This window comes from Arvicola amphibius, chromosome 7, assembly GCF_903992535.2.
Source record: "Arvicola amphibius chromosome 7, mArvAmp1.2, whole genome shotgun sequence".
Taxonomy (NCBI): Eukaryota; Metazoa; Chordata; class Mammalia; order Rodentia; family Cricetidae; genus Arvicola; species Arvicola amphibius.
The window spans coordinates 102,474,848-102,492,832 of NC_052053.1; the positions used below are offsets into that span (position 1 = coordinate 102,474,848).

The 17,985-nt window shown below is 48.1% G+C and overlaps 1 protein-coding gene across 4 annotated transcripts in view; it reads right to left on the reverse strand.

Moving 5' to 3' along the window:
• Syne2 (spectrin repeat containing nuclear envelope protein 2) overlaps nucleotides 1-17,985 on the reverse strand; it is a 301,471-nt gene that overhangs the window by 14,397 nt on the left and 269,089 nt on the right. For 2 of the 4 annotated variants that reach the window (XM_038337460.1, XM_038337457.1), the window contains 6 exons: nucleotides 10,268-10,430; nucleotides 4,666-4,853; nucleotides 3,835-3,985; nucleotides 3,297-3,479; nucleotides 1,866-2,003; nucleotides 755-949 (listed from right to left, as the gene is read on the reverse strand). In XM_038337460.1, the coding sequence (XP_038193388.1) occupies nucleotides 755-949; nucleotides 1,866-2,003; nucleotides 3,297-3,479; nucleotides 3,835-3,985; nucleotides 4,666-4,853; nucleotides 10,268-10,430 (1,018 nt within the window). Of the gene's footprint in view, nucleotides 1-754; nucleotides 950-1,865; nucleotides 2,004-3,296; nucleotides 3,480-3,834; nucleotides 3,986-4,665; nucleotides 4,854-10,267; nucleotides 10,431-11,086; nucleotides 11,613-16,269; nucleotides 16,434-17,985 lie in introns of those variants that run through there. The other 2 variants (XM_038337458.1, XM_038337459.1) reach the window with 2 other exon arrangements.

The window sequence follows — 17,985 nt, forward strand, 5'->3', positions numbered from 1 at the left end:
CACATTGAAGCCAAGCTTCAAGAAAGATTCTTGAGACCAGAGCAGCTGCTTGGAAGAAGTGGGAACCAGCTGAGCTGCCTGGAAGAAGTTTAGACCAACTGAGGCACTTGGAAAGGCCACTCTCCAACCTGCTGAGTTGTCTGCAGGCTGTGTGGTATGCTCCAGGTTCCCAGCTTTTGTGAGCTGTCACCCATGATGGGCTGAGCTTTGGTGACGCTGCTGTTTTTGAGTCATTTCTGCTCCTATAAGTAAAACCCTTCCCCCATATTCCTGTAAGCAACCCATTGGTTTACCAAGTTGGACTCTGGTGGTATCTGTATTGTGGGCTCCCTATGTGGGGTAAGTAGATGTGTGTGCTGTGTCTCCCCAGGCAAAGTTTTGTCACATAACACAGGGGCACCTGCACTGGTGTGCAAAATACACAACGAAAAACAATCTAAAAAACAAACAAAACCAAACCCTTAAAACATTAACTTCATAGCCATTAGACTCACACAAAGATGGTGGAGAGGGGGCAAGCAAGATTCAGCACAGAACTAGCACATTGCCAAATCCACCATGACTGGATGGGGAGTGCTCCGGGGAAGAAAGGAGCTGCTTCAATCCCCTGGACCACGATCCACTCAAGCCCTCCCTTTGAACTGTAAGAAGTATATCATGGGTCTGGTATAAGGTGACCTTCCTGACTCTTCAAACATCCAGCACCATGTGCTCACTAGGCAGCTGGGAGCCCTGGCCGGTGGGTCTCCCTTACCGGGGTGTGGGAGGTCAGTCTCCGATGGAAGCGGGACACTCTGCCGAACACCTCCTGACAGTAGCGGTGCAGCTCCTCCAGCTCGTCCTCGATCAGCACAGCATCCAGGGGCTCGCTCTTCTGGATGAGCTGCTCCCCGAACACGATGAGTTGGTCGATCTTGTTGGTGTTTAGTGTGATTTCCTGTTGGAAGCCCTGTTAGGGAGATAAGATGGGACTTTCAAGGGAGACTCTGTCCTGGTGTGTCTAGTGTCGATTTCACATGACAGGATCATGGGGTGGGGAGAAGCATTAGATGTCATTATGGTCCCTTTTCCTTTTCTGTTTTGTACCTGGTACCATGGCATCTGTTTTTAAGGAATGGCCAAGTGTTAATCTAACAATTCGAAACAACTCTATACTTTTTTCAATTAAAAAAATTCTAAATTTAACCCAGATAGATATTCATCATTATGGGGTTTAGGGGAGAGAATTTATCTTCTTGATACTTGGTGGGAACAGAGTATTTCCCCATATAAACCACTAATGGGCCCCTATTTGGTGGACACGGTAATAACAATAATTAGTGCCTGTTATATTAAGGGGCAATGGGTTTTCACTTGTTGATATTTTCTAACCAAAGAGGGAACGACTGTGAGGGAAAACTGTAGTATTGGCCTGAACATGGTGGCAAATGCCTGTAATCTCATCACTGGGGAGGCTGAAGAAGGATGCTGCATGAGTTCAAGGCTTCCCTGGGCTATACAGCAAGATCCTGTCTCGAAACAAACAAACATAAACACAAAATAAAACTTCCAAACTGCAAACAGCAGAAGGTGTCTGGTCTTGGCCCCACCAGTAACACCTCGCTGGCCCTACATGGACTCAAGTACCAGAGAAATGGCAACTCTAAGAAGTTCAGTTTGGAACCTGAAGTGAACGTTCGCCTCAGAACGAGCCCTTAACTAAAACATCCAGTGCCCCAGCCTATAAGCAATATAAATATTCAAGTGAATGTAGCCTGTTGCCTGGAGCATTCTGGAACATTCTGAGTACCAGCTCAAATGTGCACTTGGCCAGCGCTCTTCTGTTGAGGCGCCTTTTCACGAGACGCTGAGGAAGCCGCACTTACATTCAGCTGGCGCATCTTGTCCTCGGCGTCACTCTCTGAGAAGTGCTCCACATTCGTCAGCTGCAGGTCCATCTCCGTGAGCCATACCAGAATGCTCTCCCTGGTGCACTCAAACTCTTCCCTTTGGGTGGTGAAGTACTGTGAAAGATGGAAGAAAAGCCATGTGTGCATGGCATGATCAGATTTGGCTCACAGGAAAGGGTGCTCAGAGCTCTCACACAGAACCTCATCTCTGGGGTATTTCAGCAGCTTCAGACGCTGCATCCAGAGCCTGGGGTCTTTCCTTGGCTGTGTAGCATCTCCCTTCCACCACCACATTCTGAGCCTGGGCTTCCACATCAGGGAATGCAGGAGGGCTTGGGTAATGTGCAACATATTCTCTTTGGTCCTTTCAGGAATTTTAAATTCTGGATTTTCTAGTCTAAATCAGTGAAGTTCACCATCCATGGAGGGAAACTTGGAGGGCAGGTTAGGTTGCCTGGGGGCTTTTCTTATTAGTCTGCAGTGGCTTTCCCATGAAAGAAGAGCCACTTCAACATAGGAAGGTGGTCATCAGGCCGGGATGGTGGCACACACTTGTAATCCTAGCAGTCAGGAGGCAGAGGTAGGAGGATTGTGAGTTCTAAGCCAGTCTGAACTACATGGTGAGGTTCAGTCTTTTAACACAAAAGGACAGTGACTAAGCTTAGGTCTGAGTGCCCATTTTCTCTTCTATAATTCTGAACATGTAAAACAGATTCATTCTCTCCAATGAGTGAGACCTCCCTGGATACCGCTTTCTAAGAGTCAGGCAGCAATTTCCAGACAAATGTGGCATGTAGGGCCAAGTAAACGTTTAGACTAGTAACAGCCAAAATCAGCAGGAAATAGATTAATGCCTAGACTATCAGACAACCTGCCAATGACCTTCCAAGAGGGTTAAAAGTAAATAAAATAAAAAGCCTAGGCTCTCATCTTCCTAGACTGCTTTGAGGTTATTCAGTGTGCTCTAACCCCCAGACAGTCACTGTTCCAATGCCCCACACATCAGAGTGGGTACAGACGCTCTGTGTTTTATCCACATTTCTGACGTGGGGCTCATAAAAACAGGTAGAGCAAGCTCTTGCAGAGGTGCCTGTGTGCCTTCACTGACCCAGGACAGCAATGCCCCAGACTCATGTGCCAACACCTTTATGGCCCTTGTAAAGACAGATGTGCTTGGTAACATAGACCACACAAGCAGGCTTTGCCTGAGATGCCCTATGCAAATCCTTCTTTAGAAATGAACGCTAGCAGCCAGGGACGCCTCTGCGTGGGAAGAATGTTAAGATAACTCAGGTCTGCGGGTGAAATCTACCTGCTGCTGTGTTGCCAGCCTGCCATAGCCTATCACATGTCACTTCTCTCCCTGCCTGTCTACCAACAGCCCCTCTGGGACCCTAGGCAGGTTACCCGGAGTCTTCGCAGGATGGCGGCGACCCGCTTCTGCAGGTTGTCCCAGCGCTGGTTACCCTCGTGCACCATCTGCTTCAGTTTGCTGGCTGTGTCGGTGCGGTTCTCCCTAGCCAGCCGCCGGTACTGTTTGTTGATGAGCTCCAGCTGGGTCAGCCTTTCATGAATCTGCCGCTGGAAGGCCTGTGGTACAAAGTGGAGGTCAGTGCCAGAGAGGCAAAGGGTTGGGACCCTGCTTTGCCAGCTCCCAAGTGGCTTGCTTTGCATGGCTGATGCCCAGGCAGCAAAGACAGCAGAGTACTACGTCCCAGGCCTGTGAGGCAGGCACAGCATGGGCACCGGCACACAGGGACATTTCATTAAAGCTGACTTAGCAGCTGGTGGCAGGCTACCTTTGGGGATGCATGGGGCTCAGTCCAAACCACCCAGCTCCAGGTGTCCCCAGCCAATCACAAGATAGCTACCCAAAGCCATGTAGCAGCTTCTGAGGTGCAACAATCTTGGCTCGTAGTGGGAGAACAGGACGGGAAAGGCTCACCTCAAACCTCTTCAGCTCCTCTTTGGCATTTGTATACAACACTTCGGAGGAATTTGGGCAGGCTGCCGTCCTCTCGGCAGACTTGAGCCAGTCTTCGAAGCGGGAATAGTCATCCAAAAACTTTTGCCACAGCCTCCAGGTCTCCTCGATCCTGACAGGAGTGGAGAACAGGAGGTTAGTTAGCACGACTTCCCGTGTCCACTCAGTATGGTCTGTTTGTTTTGGAGCTGAGTGTCCCTTGATGGGGCCCATTCTCAACCTTTTACTTGAACTGTTTAGGGAGACACCCCTTTCCAGGAAATACCCTAAGGATGTTTGCTCTCGGTCTAAACTCAATTCTCCCAAGGGACCTGGGGAACCTCAGAAAATCCTAATTCCATGGCTTGGGAAAGAGTTGGTTGCTCTGTGTCTGGAGAAAGGCAGTACCCCAATTGGGTTTTTCTTCAGTGATATCCTTGCTTACCCTACTAGGCCTTCTCTGCCAATTCTTGGCTTTTCTTTTCCTTTCCCTTCCTTCCTTCCTTCCTTCCTTCCTTCTTTCTTTTCTTTTCTTTTCTTTTCTTTTCTCTTTTTTTTAAGACAGGCTGGCCTCGAACTCTCCATCCTTCTGCCTCCACCTCCTAAGGATTGGGATGATAGGTACGCACAACCGTTCCTTGTTTATGCTGTGTTAGGGACTGAACTCAGGGCCTCACCATGCTAGGCAAATACTTAGCTGACTGGGCTATTTCTTGGTGTAGTTCTAAGTGACCTGAACAGAGCATGGGTCCTGTGGTCATGAGGTGAAAGGCTGGCCACGGTTACAATGTTCAAGTCCAAATGGCCACTTACTTCATGCGCCGCTCCATTGACATGGCACAAATGTTCCTCCAGCGCCTGTCCAGGCTCCTGGTTGTCTGCTGAATTGAGTCACACTCTGTTTCATTGGCACAGGCATCGGAGTCATGCAATAGGACATCACAGATATTGAACACAGACTCTACCCCCGCGCTGTGCTGTTCGATATCTCGCTGCAGGTCCTGCAATCACAAGATAGCACAAAAGCACTTGAGGTGGTGGCGGTGAAGGGAGGATGGGCATCAAAGGATCCCTGCCGGTCCTTCCCTCCCCACGCCCTAGTCATGTGACCCCGTGCTTTGGACACCTGGCCAACCTACATATTGACAACTGTCAGCACTAACGTACTGCATTACTGTCCCAGGAGGGGTGGAGGTGCCCACCACACACTGACAGATGGTACTGCTGGCTCTGAGATGCTGCTGCCTGGCAGCTTTGGGGATGCATGGGGCTCAGTCCAAACCACCCAGCTCCAGGTGTCCCCAGTAAAGACTCGATTTGGGGAAGGTGTTCTTTGGCAAACAGTCTGGTTAGCAGGAACTCAAATCAAAGCGACAGACTTTGACCTTTGATGGGTCACACGACTCTCACAACTATAAAGACTTTTATGGTGACCCTACACACCCCCAGCAGCTGCAGGCACAGGAGTGAGCAGCCTCCTCATGAGCCCATTGAAATGAGGACTTCATGGAACCTAAGGGAGAATGCTGAGGCTTCCACCCATGGGGTACAGTTTCTAACCCATGGGGTACAGCTTCTGACTTATGGGGTACAGCTGAGGCTGTGGCTTGGGTGGGGGCAGGAAGGCCTCTGGAGGCTTGTCTCCTGTTACCAGCAGTGATGGTACTTCCTTGATTGGGTAAAAAGAATACATATAAAGAGACAGTTCATGGCCATAGAAAAGAGGTGGACCATCAGTTTCTGCTCTTTGTCCTTTTTTAAAAATACAGCCCAAGATTGCCTTGAACTTCTGACCCTTCTATCTCTACCCCACCTCCACCCTGGTCAAGTGCTATGTTGATAGGCATGCACCAACATGCTCAGTCTGGGAAATTTCTCGAAAATAAAAATGACTTTTCCATCATCAAGAGACTGAGAATCCATCCCACCCTAGGTACTGTGGATATGGGGTGGGCTGAGAAGCCTTCCCTAGCTTCTAAGTTCTGTGACAGGTGATGTGAGATGGCCCCCTTCCATCCTGGTATCCAAACTACACCACGAAGTAGCAAAGACAAAGTTCAGTTCTGTTTTAATTGTTTCATTAATGTGTCTTGTTTCTGAAAATGGGTATTTCACAAAAGCCACTGTTAATTACACTAAGGTTGTGCATCCGGCCACAAGAATATTATTTTGTGAGCAGTGGTCACCACCCACAGAATGGCAGCTAAGGGTTATCCCAGGCACTTGAATATTACTACTGCTGTATATTGGATGGGCTGAGAGTTTTCCTACATCTCTTCTGGTAAATGTTAAGCCTGAGCATCCTGTGTTCAGGATGAACAAAGAAAACGCTAGAACGCATGTCAGTTCTCAACCTGGCAGTTAGTCCCTAGCTCAGGTCCAGAAATGCACTCCTGCTTGGTCCTGTGAGGGAAGATGTGCAAGTGGAATTCTTAAGTTGTGTGGTCAGGGAGAGAGGCCTGAAGTACTATGGCGGCGGGAGTTGCTGCAGGGTCAATCCCAAAGCTGGCTTTAGTGAGTGCATTTAAGTGGAACTCCGGCTCCAAGAATTATTATGGCTTCCAGGATGGCCTCTAGCTTTTTGGAAACTTACTGGCATTGATGCATGCTCTTTGTAGCAATGAGAGTGATAAATCAGCACTCCAGAGTGTGGTACTGGATGAGCACAGGGACACTTTTAATCGGAAAATGCCCAGGATGTAGCCTGATTTTAGTTGGCTAGGAGAGCCTGGGAAGATGCAGAGAAATTCTAGCCCAGAGGTAAATACGAATGTCATGTACTCTAAGAGTCATTTCAACGATCTTACATTATCATTAACTTTAATATCTAATTTAAAAAGTTTTATAAATATGGGTGTTTTGCCTATATGGCCCATGAACGTGTACTCTGAGTGTGCCTGATGCCTACAGTGGCCAGAAGAGGGAGTTGGATTCCCCAAACTGTAGTTACAGATGGTCAAAAGCCGCCATGTGGGTGCTGGGACTAGAACCCTGGGTCCTCTGGAAGAGCAACAAGTGTTCTTAACAACTGAGCCATCTCTGTTTTCTTCAGCCACTTTATTCAGCACAAGCTGGAGTAGTAGCATAAAATTAATAGTGGCTGAAGAAAAAAAAAGTAGTGGCTGAGGAAAACAGAACGTGGAATGAGTTCTGAAGTCATTTATAAAAGACCATCGTCACTGGGGTTTTTTAGAAGGTATTTTAAAAATAACCTCCATCTAAAGAGTCAGCGTCATCTTCTTTGAAACAGCACAGGAGAGCTGAGTGGTGATATAGGACTGAAAGAGTTGCCTTGCATAATAAAGTGGACCTGTGTCAGCGCTGAACCAGTGACAACAAGAATCCTGTCACCAATGCTCACTAGGGCACAAGTCTGAAAAAGAATTACATTTTAGAAACTGTCTGAACTCTGAGAAATGGCATAAACAAATGTGAAAGGATTTCTCCATCAATTCTGGAAAGGGGCTTTTGTCCATTCTGATTTTCTGCCCTGATCAGGGAAATCAGGGCTCTGAATGCTTTTCCTTCGAGACAGGGTTTCTTTGGGTAATAGCTCTGGCTGTCCTGGACCTCGCTTCGTAGACCAGGTTGGCCTCAAACTCACAGAGATCTGCCAGCCTTTGCCTCCCGAGAGCTAGGATTAAAAGTGTGCACCACCACTGCCCAGCCAGTTGCAGGATATAAAAAGAGGCTTCAGGGACACACAGTCAGGCAGCAGGTTGAGCTTTGGGAGTTTGGAATGACACAGAGGGTAAGAGGCTACTGGGAGTCAAAGAATGCAAGGAAGCCAGTCATGCCCTAAGCCAATGAGAGACAACCCACATGGAACCAAGAAGCCCCAAACCAAACCAAACAAAAATCCCAGGAGAGAAATGCTGGTGACTCCATGAAAGTGATTCATGACGGAAGAGCTCCAAAGTCTCCACTGTGCTTTCATTTTGAAGTAGTATAATCTTAGCACCAATCATCAAGAGGACATGAAAAGACTCAGGGGGCCTAACCTAGTGGTGCTCAACCTTCCTACTGCTACAACCTTTGTATGGTTGGGGGGTCTTCACATTGGGGTGACCCCCAACCATACAATTACTTCGTTGCTACTTCATAACTGTACTTATGCTACTGCCATGAACTGTAATGTAAATATCTGATATGCAGGATATGTGACTCCCAAATGGGTCGACACCCACAGGCTGAGGACCATTGGCCCTAATCCTTCCTCTCCCAGCTCCCCAAGGTCATTGCTAAGAGGACTGGGGATTGTAGCAACTTTAGGAGCTAAGGATTTTTGAGAAGGCAGCAGTAAGTGATCTCAACTTGTTAGGTCTTATTTTTAGAAACAGCCAAACAATCTATGGTACTTACTTTGGGTGAAAACATAAGCAAGGTTTCAAGAAACGGTCTACCCGTACTTCCTGGGAGTAGTTTTGTCTCCAGTGTTTCTGGACTTGGAGTACCAGACGCATGGCAATATTCTCAGTGTAGCCACAATTGCCTCAGTGCTTCTGCAGTAGGTGGAATCAGACCTCTTCTGCCTCAAGAATGTCTAAATCCTAACCCCAGAACTGCATTAGGTTACATGGTATGGTGGTTTGAAAGAGAATGGCCCCATAGGTTTATATATTTGAATGTTTAGTCACCAGGGAAGTGACACTATTTGAAAGGATTAGAAGGATTAGGAGCTATCCCCCTTGTAGGAGGAAGTGTGTCACTAGGGGGTGGGCTCTGAGGTTTCAAAAACATGCCAGGCCCACCCAGACGCACATTCATATTCTCATATTCTCTCTCTCTCTCTGCCCATGGATCAGGATGTAACTCTCAGCTCCCTCTCCAGCAACCCTGTTTTCCTGCTGCCATGCTCTCTGCCAATATGATGGTGGACTCGGTCTCTGAAACTGTAAGCAAGACCCCAATTAAATGCTTTCTTTTCTAAGAGTTGCCTTGGTCATGGTGTCTCTTCACAGTCACAGAACGATGACTAAGACACGCGGCAAAGGAGAATTCAATCAGCCAATCATGTGACCTTAGGATAGCACATTCCTCTGCTTATCTGGGTGTGGCCAATGTGATACCCATCTAAAAGTGGCAGAGTTAGTGAAAGGACAAATGTTTATTCTATTTAAGGTAGCAAAAAAAAAAATTGTCACTTTTAAACCAGTAAAAGACTGGGTGGCGGCGGCAATGCATGTCTTTAAGTCCAGCACTTGGGAGGCAGAGGCAGGCAGCCTGGTCTGCACCTAAGTTCCAGGTCAGCCAGTGCTATACAGAGAAACACTGTCTTGGAGTAACAACAACAAAAAATTATAAAACAATAAAAGATAGAACTGACTCAAGACAACATCATTAAAGGGCATCTTCTGAGAAAAGGACGGTGGCACACACCAGAAGGACCAGAAGCTCGAGGTCACCCTCACCTATCAGAACAGCCTGGGTAATATGAGATACTGTCACTGGGGTGTTCCCTTCTGGTCCTGATTGAGCACTTGCCTAGCATGTGACAGGCACTGGCTGACTCCTCGGACAGAGGGCTTGGAGCGGGTGTGCGGGCTACATGATGACGCATGGCTACAGCTACAGTGGTTGGTAGCTGTCCTTGTTCGTTTCTCTGTTGCTGTGATACAACCCTGACCAAAAGCAGCTTGGGAAGAGAAGGCTTATTTGCCATACAGGGTGTAAGTCATGATTGACAGAAGCCGAAGCAGGAACTCAAGGCAGGAACCTGGAGGCAGGAACTGAAGGAGAGGCCATGGAGGAGGGCTGCTTACCATCTCCCTCCCCTCGCTTGCTTGGCTACCTTTCGTAGGCAGCCCAGGCTCATTTGCCTAAGGATGGTACTGCCCATAGTAGGCTGGGCCCTATTATCAATCAGCAATTGAAAAGAAAATGTCTCAGGCCTACACCCTCAATCCCAGTACTCAGGAGGAAGAGGCAGATGGAGCTCCTGAGTTTGAGGGTACCTTGATCTCCATAGTAAGTTCCAGGCCAGCAAGGAGATCTTGGAAGGGTGGGGTGTGGAAGGTCCCAGAGACTACTTTGTGGAGGCAATTCCTCAATCAAGGTTTTCTCTTTGCAGGTCTGTTAAGTTGATGTCAGTATGATAAAGCAGAAGGCTGAGAGTCTGAAGTCAGTCTGGGACACCAACTATCTCAATCTAAAAAGGAACTGTACCCCTAATTCATCCCTTTCAAAGCTATGTTATACATAACAAAAACAAAGATAAAACCTCATCGAGCATTGTAATTAAAGGTCTGCCTCTTCTTCAGCATTGTTTGCAGGATGAGCTATGTGAAGGAGGAGGCATTCAGAGACCGATGCCTCACAAATAGGGCAGTGACATGGGCAGGTGGAAGACAGGAAGGCAGGCCTGCCTTTGCCTCCCACGCCACCTCTCCTCCTGGTACTCCTTCCCATCACTCACCTGTTGCTCAGCAAGCCTCTTCTGGATCTCGTGGTCATCACAGACATCGTAAACCACAGGCTTGGAGAGCTCAGACTCGATTCGCGCCAACCAGGTGCGAAGGTTGCTCATGTTTTTGTCTAACTGTTGAATGAAAGCAAACGTCTCCTTCAGCTTCTTCACCCTAAGTGCAATGGAAGAGAGACCCAGTTAGCAGCAGTGGGAAGCAAGGGCCAGGATGGACGCTGGACGCTGGTGAGCAGCCAGGAATCTGTACCACTTTGATTTCGTAGCAGGAACAGCTTGTACCTCCCCAGGTGTGCACGTTCACAGAGCAGGCGACTCTGCAACACTATTGGTCGGGATGATGCTTTGCAGGGACTCAGTCTAGCCAAGAGTCCTGTCAGACCTACATGGCCTCCCCCTGATACCCTGACCACTTCCTGGTATTCCAGACCATAGGGAAGTTGTCATTTTCCTCTCTCCCAAATACTTATTCTGAATACTTCACTCAAGTGACAGCAGTCAGTGGCCCTTCCTGGACAAGGACAGAACACATGGTGTGAGGGTGGGTGCTCCAGCGAGGCTGCCTTGTGGGCTTGTTCTTGGGCATCTCTGGGTCAGAAAGAGAGAAGCCACTCAAGCACAGATCTGCTTGCCGCCTCTCTGGCAGTCTGCCTCAGTTTCCTTCCAGCCTGGACTTGGCGTGCAAAAGGTTTGAGAGAACACATGTAGCTTGCATATGCTGGAGCTTTGAGTTAACACCAGGCAAAAAGCTACTGAAGCAAAAGCCATCTTGGTTGGTCCTCACTTTGTAGCTTACACTGTCCTGACACTCACAGATTCTCCTGCCTCTGCCTCCTGAATGCTGGGCTTAGAGGTGTGTGTCACCTCGCCTGGCTAGCATTTGTTCTTCACACAGAGACTGAAATGAAATACTTCCATCAGCCACTTTCATGAAAGCCCTAAATGGGTGAGCGCTTGCACTGCTGATCTGGAGGTTTTTTGGATGAATCCCAGAGATTTAAGCAATGGTTTACAGTTCAAAGTCCCTACTTACCAATCCTCAGGTCGGAAGATGCCGCCAGAGCTGCACCCCTCCGCTGACGGCAATGGAAAGAGAAACTGAGATGCTGACCTCAACTCACAGGAAACACACTGCCTGCGCACCGTCAACTTTTACTTACCCGAACAACTTCCTCCTGGCCTCCATGCCCTCCTCCCCACCTTTGGTTCCATTTCTGAAGCCAAGTCCTGATTCACGCTGGGAATCTTTCAACAGTCAGGTTCTCTACCTTGACAAACCAGTTTAATCTCATAATCGGTTTAACACCTCAAGCAATTTGAATGGCCCTTGGCCTCTCACCAAAAGCTGTTCCTGGCTTCATCCATACCCCACCCCAACCCTGCCCCCATGCTCCTGGAGCACCAGAGCAAGCTAACACTGTGAGACCCTCCACTCTTCAGGAGAGAGGGGCGGAACCTCCCATGTGCTGTGGACAGGGCTGTCAACAGATATTTGTCCAATGAATAAACATGAACAGTCACGTCCCCACATACTCTTTTATTTTTAGATAGGGCCTTTTGTAGCTCAGGCTGGCCTCAGGTCTGTCTTTCTGTGTTGACAAGGATGATCTTGAACTTCTGATCCTTCTGCCTCCAGCTCTGTAGTATTAGGATTATATCCATGCAGGACCACACTGGTTTATATCGTGTTGGGGATGGATCCCAGGGCTTAGTGCATGCTGGGTAAGCACTCTACCAACTGAGCTACATTCCCTGCCTCCAGGCTACGTTTAAGTGGACCAAAGAATCAGTATGTTTCTATCTCACCATCAACAGAGACAACCCTGAGGACTGCCTTCCGGTTCTAGCTCTGTTAGCAGAATCCTTTCACCCCGGCCCCTCTACCTCAAGCCTCTGAGGTCTCTCAAACCTCAGCAATAAGGATAAGACCAGAGCACTGGAGTCGAGCAGACCAGGATTGTTAAAGTCCTACCAACCACCACCTACCATCTGTAAGCTCCACACCCCTGCAAGATTCTTGACTCAGACTCCAAGTGTCCTTATTATCTATAAAATTAAGCATCTTGCAGGTGATGTGGGACCAAGGCAACAGATAACCACTGGAATATAGTAGATGTTCGGCAACATTAACTCTTCTGATGCTGACCAGGACACGGGATGCTGTAACACTGCAGCCAGCTGGCCCTGGACTTCGCTACATTCGTTCCCAGCTGTTTTATTCTTTGTAGCTCCATGAGACAGGGAGGCTTGAAGGCAGGCCACGTAGTCTGCAAGGGCTTAGATTTGAGCTCTGCCTTTGTTAGCCTTCCTTCACTGGGTTAGCTGGGAGGAAGGCAGGAGATGTACGTGAAGGCCATTTGGGACAATCTTTGATGAGGACAATGGCCCAGGAACGATCATTTTCAAGGAGGTACATTTTCCAAACTGCACACCTGCAGCCGACACAGTCCCCTTCAAAGCCACGAGATGATTTATTGAAAAGGAAGTAACCGAATCCCGGGCCAGGCCTGGATACAGCTGTAACCTAGATCCTGCCTTCATTCCCGTGGTTTACCATTGCCCCCGTCTGACTTCATCCTACCACCCTGACTGTGCAAGGCCCAGCAGCAGTCCACACAGTTATGAGGGGCTGACCTCCTAAAAATCTCTGGCTGGAGAAGAGGCCTGGCCATGAGCACTTCCTGATGGTAGAGACCAGCGCTCATGCTCAGTGATCATCCTACTGCCTCCCACTTGCCCTTCCCCTCTTCCCAGGATGGCAGCTCACCAAGCTTCCAGCCAGCACCGAATCCCATGCCACTATGAGAGTCACAGCATGTTTTTTTTTTCTTATTTTAACAAGAAGAGGCCTGGGGAGGCCGCTTTCTATACAATGGGAGCTAACACATGATGGCCTAGGCATGGCCGTGCTTACTTTCGTCAACCAGAAGTTAGGGATGTCATAGCTCCTGGAGAAGGAGAGGAACAATTTGCTTGGCCCTCCTAGGACTGTGGCATTCAAAGTGAAGTGCTCTAGGCAGAGCAATGGAGAATGGAAATAAAATACGGACAGGACATCCTAATCTAAAAACTGTAACCTGTAATGCTCAAAAGTCCAAACTTTCTGGGTATTGTATCATGTCATTACCAGTAAAAAAAAAAATCCCACATCAGGCTTTATATGATGGCTACAGTCAAGACAGGTGTACTAAAGACATACAGAATTACTTTAGGGCTGTGTGTGAGAAATACCAATGGATTCCCGAGAGTTCTCATAAATATGCAAATATTCCAAAATAGAAAAAAATTCAAAGTATGTTCTTGAGCATTTGAGGTAAAGGGACACTTAGCTGTACGAGTCTTTTCACATGTAGCCCGTTCTTTTAAAATATCTACATTGGAATGGTTTGTAACTCATCAATAAATCATAGTGCTAAAATGAACATCTATGTAACCTGCTAACATTTATGTCATATGCTAACATATGTCAGGCCTGCTGTATCTCACATGCTAACAACTCATTTAATCCTCCTAAGGATGCCCACAAGTACTATCATCATTCCCATTGGACAGTTGGGGGAAAAGGCTCATGGGTGAAATAACCAGCCTCTGTCATGTGGGCCATTAAAGAGCAGGGGCAAGATTCAAACCTCTGGCTGTCTGGCCCCTGTGGCTTGTCACATACCTTGCACAAACAGATGTGCATAGATTGGGGGTAGAAGACGGGTTTTGTTGCTGTCAGGGAACATGATTCAGATCCAGGATATGGTGGTAGAGGAGTCACAAGCTGCTGTGGCTCGTGGCTGGTAGCCAGCATGGGAAGAGGCTCGGAGTCACAGACATATCACTGCCCATGTTCCCCTTCCATGGATTTCTTTCAATATACATTTGACCATGTGTTTTTGTTTTGGGTCTCATGCACATTGTGAGGATTCAATGGTAACATGAAGATGGATCATAAGTCCTACAGAGCTGATGCAACTTAGATGTCGCGATACAGTTTCAGAAGTACTCAGGCATCCCTACTGGGTGAGGAAGCGACAGTCACCAGTGTGTCTTTTCCATCAAAAATGATGGCTCTGCCCTATTTTAAAGACCAGATGATGCCAGAACACTTGGCCTTCAAAGCATCTCGCTCCTCTGCTGTGAGAGGCATTGATAACAAGTAGACTTAGGGAAGGGAGGGAGAGAGAGAGGGGAGAGAGAGACAGAGAGAGAGAGAGAGGGAGGGAGGGAGGGAAGGAGGGAGGGAGGGAGGGAGAGAAAGAGAGAGAGAGAGAGAGATATTCACCCAGGCAGAGTTTAACCTCTGCCTGCAGTCCCGACAGCTCCAGTATGCTGGAATCAGAATGTTTCTCAGGCAATCACCTGACAATCAGTTCGAAGAACCAAGGGATACATTGTTGAAGTTTATATAGTTCCGCTCCCTGTGGATGCTGTAACTCAGCTGTCACCTTCCCTGGGTCAGGAAACATGTGTCCTTTGCTAATCCCGAGGGCTGACCTCTACGTTAGTGGGGGGGGTTCTCCAAACACTGGGGGGCTCTCCAAACACTGAGATCTCCATTTAACATCAGGAAACAAGGGAATCTCCTCAGAGATCAGCCTGTCAACAAGATGCTGCATGACATCAACCCCGTAGGTAGTTTATGTGGCTCCTACCTCTGCACTTTGCCCATGGTCACACAGGTAACATTTCTCATGTATTATCTCTGAACATAGGACATACACCCTGGAGAGAAAAACAGGGTTTCCTGAGCTGAATTCTAGGACTGATTATCAAAACAATATTGCTAGATGAAAGGAGAAGCCATCCATGCCAAAAGTCATTTTTTTCTACGAAACCAAACCACATTAAAATTATGCCCAAGAGTAGAATAGAAGGGTTCTATTACAGGAATCGTGGGTAGAGAAACAGGGCGTGATCAAGGTGAATAAAGTTTTTCTTTCATCTTAACTAGAGATGGCTCAGAATGTAACACTGAAAAACACGGCTCTCCTTCCAGAGCGGTCAAAATGAAGGTGAGTTGGTAACATGGCAAGTGCATATAGCAAGCAGGGGTCTTGCTATGCATGCACGAGGCTGTAAATATCAAAAGCATATTTGTCTGGAATAATTCCTATCCATGCACACGGACTAATATACCTTTCAGCTCTGTTCTCATGGTAAGCAGCATACAGTTAGATTATAGAAGCTCAAGCCAGCGTAAGTTAAGCGACGCCTACATCGATATGGACATCGTAACAAAAATTAGTAAGGAGAGCTGAAACGATCAAAAGTATCTGAATCTGGACCAAAATAAATACTCAAACCTATGTATGGGCAGCTGTCAGTTGCTAAGCACGCTGTACCAAGCCTGCACAATTTTATCTTTCCACAGAGCTAAATATCTTCATAGTAAAATTATTAATTTCCACGCCCTGATTTGAGGGCACAGACAGTACATATACATTTTAGAGCCAACTGCTGCTTTGGAGCATTTTTTTTTTTAATGCCAGGATATTTTTATTTTCTGCACAGCATAATCGCATCTCTGCTGGCTTGTCAGAGGCACACTGCAGCCACCACAAGCATGCTGACGCCAGGAGAGAACCCATCCCCCGAACGGCTGAGCGCACACACTCCACAGCCACCATCTCATCGGTGATCTCCATTGTAACCAAAACAGCAAGGCACACAGAGATAGCAGCGGCCACCAGGGTCGCGGGTGTGGCTGTCAGCTGAAATGGCACTTACTGTTTATGAGAAAAAACCATTCCTTGGGTTTCCGCGGATGCTCCAAGTTCCCGGCTGCACCTCCACCTCCTGGCCAGGCAGCCCCTCCCCCTGCCCAGCCTGTCCTCTGCAGTCACTGGCTCAGCATCTTCCAACCAGACCCTCCCCAAGGCTCCTCATCCGCGGCACCACCACCGCACCACCACCGGCTGGCTCATAGGCACGGGGCAATGCTGGTTGGAAGGAAGACACCTTTTCTAGGCTCTGCAATTTTTAATCTGCCCCCCCACCCCCGATCTTACAATAAAGAAAACGTCTCTCTCCAGCTCTCTTCACACACACACAGCCTTTGTTCTGACGTTACAGGATTGCAAGGCTGAGAGGAGAAAGTCCCAGCGTTATCTTGGCACCGTGATATGTATGACGAGCTGTAAAGCCAGGGAGGAGACATTTAGACTTGGAACATGGTGGGGCGGAGCGGGGAGTTGATTTCTGGTCTATAATTTCTCTGTGTCATGTTTACAAGCAGCAGTGCAGCCCGAAGCCCGAGCCACGCAGGAGCGCCTTCCTCGGTCCCAAAGACGACATTGCCCTGAGGAGTTTTCCTTTTGCCTGAGATCTGCAGTCCTGCCTGAGAAGGCCAGAGTTCATGGACTCTGCCACTGACTGCTGCAGAGGGACCCCGCCTTGCAGTAGAAATGAACCTTAAGATAGAGGAAGAGATTTTAGCTCCTCCTTCCTGGGTTCTCCAAAATGTAGAACATGGGAGTCCTTCTTTCTCCTGTGGAAATGGGTCAATCTGGCCTCTTCCCCCACTTTGAGACGTGATCACCTGTGTTCCTACAACCTCTCACTTGGCCATTACCATGCCCCACCACCTTAGAGAGCAAGCCTCCTCTGCCAGGGGAGAGGTTTGGCAACCTTTCTCCTAAACGTAGTGTCTGTTTTGTTCATGCCCTTCTGGGCTGCTTCTGCGACCTTGTAAGTACTGGACACTGAGGTTTATTCCCTGACCATGCACATCGGGCCAGTTGCTTCCCATCTGCTGATGACTGCTTTCCCCTTGGGGAAGCCCTGGGCTCCCAGGAAGACATTTCTGCAGGGTAACAGCAGTCCTGTGCTCCAGAGGTGGAATGACTGGGCTGATGGCAAGGGAAAGGGAAGTGTGGAGGCCAACCTCCAGCTACCCCTTCCCTATGCCCAGCAGCCCCCTAACTCCTTCCAGGCACCTGCGGTGGCTAAGCTGAGATAGCTTTCTGACTGGCAGTCTTGTTTAGTCTTTCACGGTGACCTTGAGAAAATACAGTTAGGAAGAGAGCCATGAAAAGGGATGCAAAGCAATTGTAACCCATGGTTGCCAGGGTAATAACTGTTGAGCTTAAATGACATCTTGCTTGCTATTAGTATAAATTTGATAGGCTTTGCGCGATGGTAGGGGAAATGTGAGAAGCACGTTTAGTTCCTTCCAGTGTCTGTCCATAGACTTGATATTTCTGACAACAAAAGAGCCACCACCCAGTGTCAACAGGGAGGGTCTAGTCTTTTGTTTACCCGCTACTCAAGTCTCTCCTTCATACACTACTAGCATAAGGATACTAAGCCTATTCACGGTGATGCCATTGAGGAGGCATTCAAGAGAAAAGTAGCGACGCTTTCCTTAGAAATTGTAGATACACAACATGAGTACAGTCAGTAATGATCCTCGTACAAGGGAGATTGTCATTGTACACCTTCCGAGGGAGCTCTTCCAGGCTCTGGACATTTTCATCAGCTCATTCACCCACACCACTAGAAATAGTCTTTAAAAATGGTCCCACCCTCGGGCTGAGGTGATAGTTCAATTGGTAAAGTGTGTGTCACATTAGCATGAGGACGTGTTTACAGATCCCCAGCACCTATATAAAAGCTGGGCATGGTGAAATACATATGTGTAACCCTAGCTCGGGGGTAGGGGTGTATAGGAAGCAAGAAGACAGGTGTGTTACCAAGATCTCATTGGCCAGCCATCGAGCCAACCC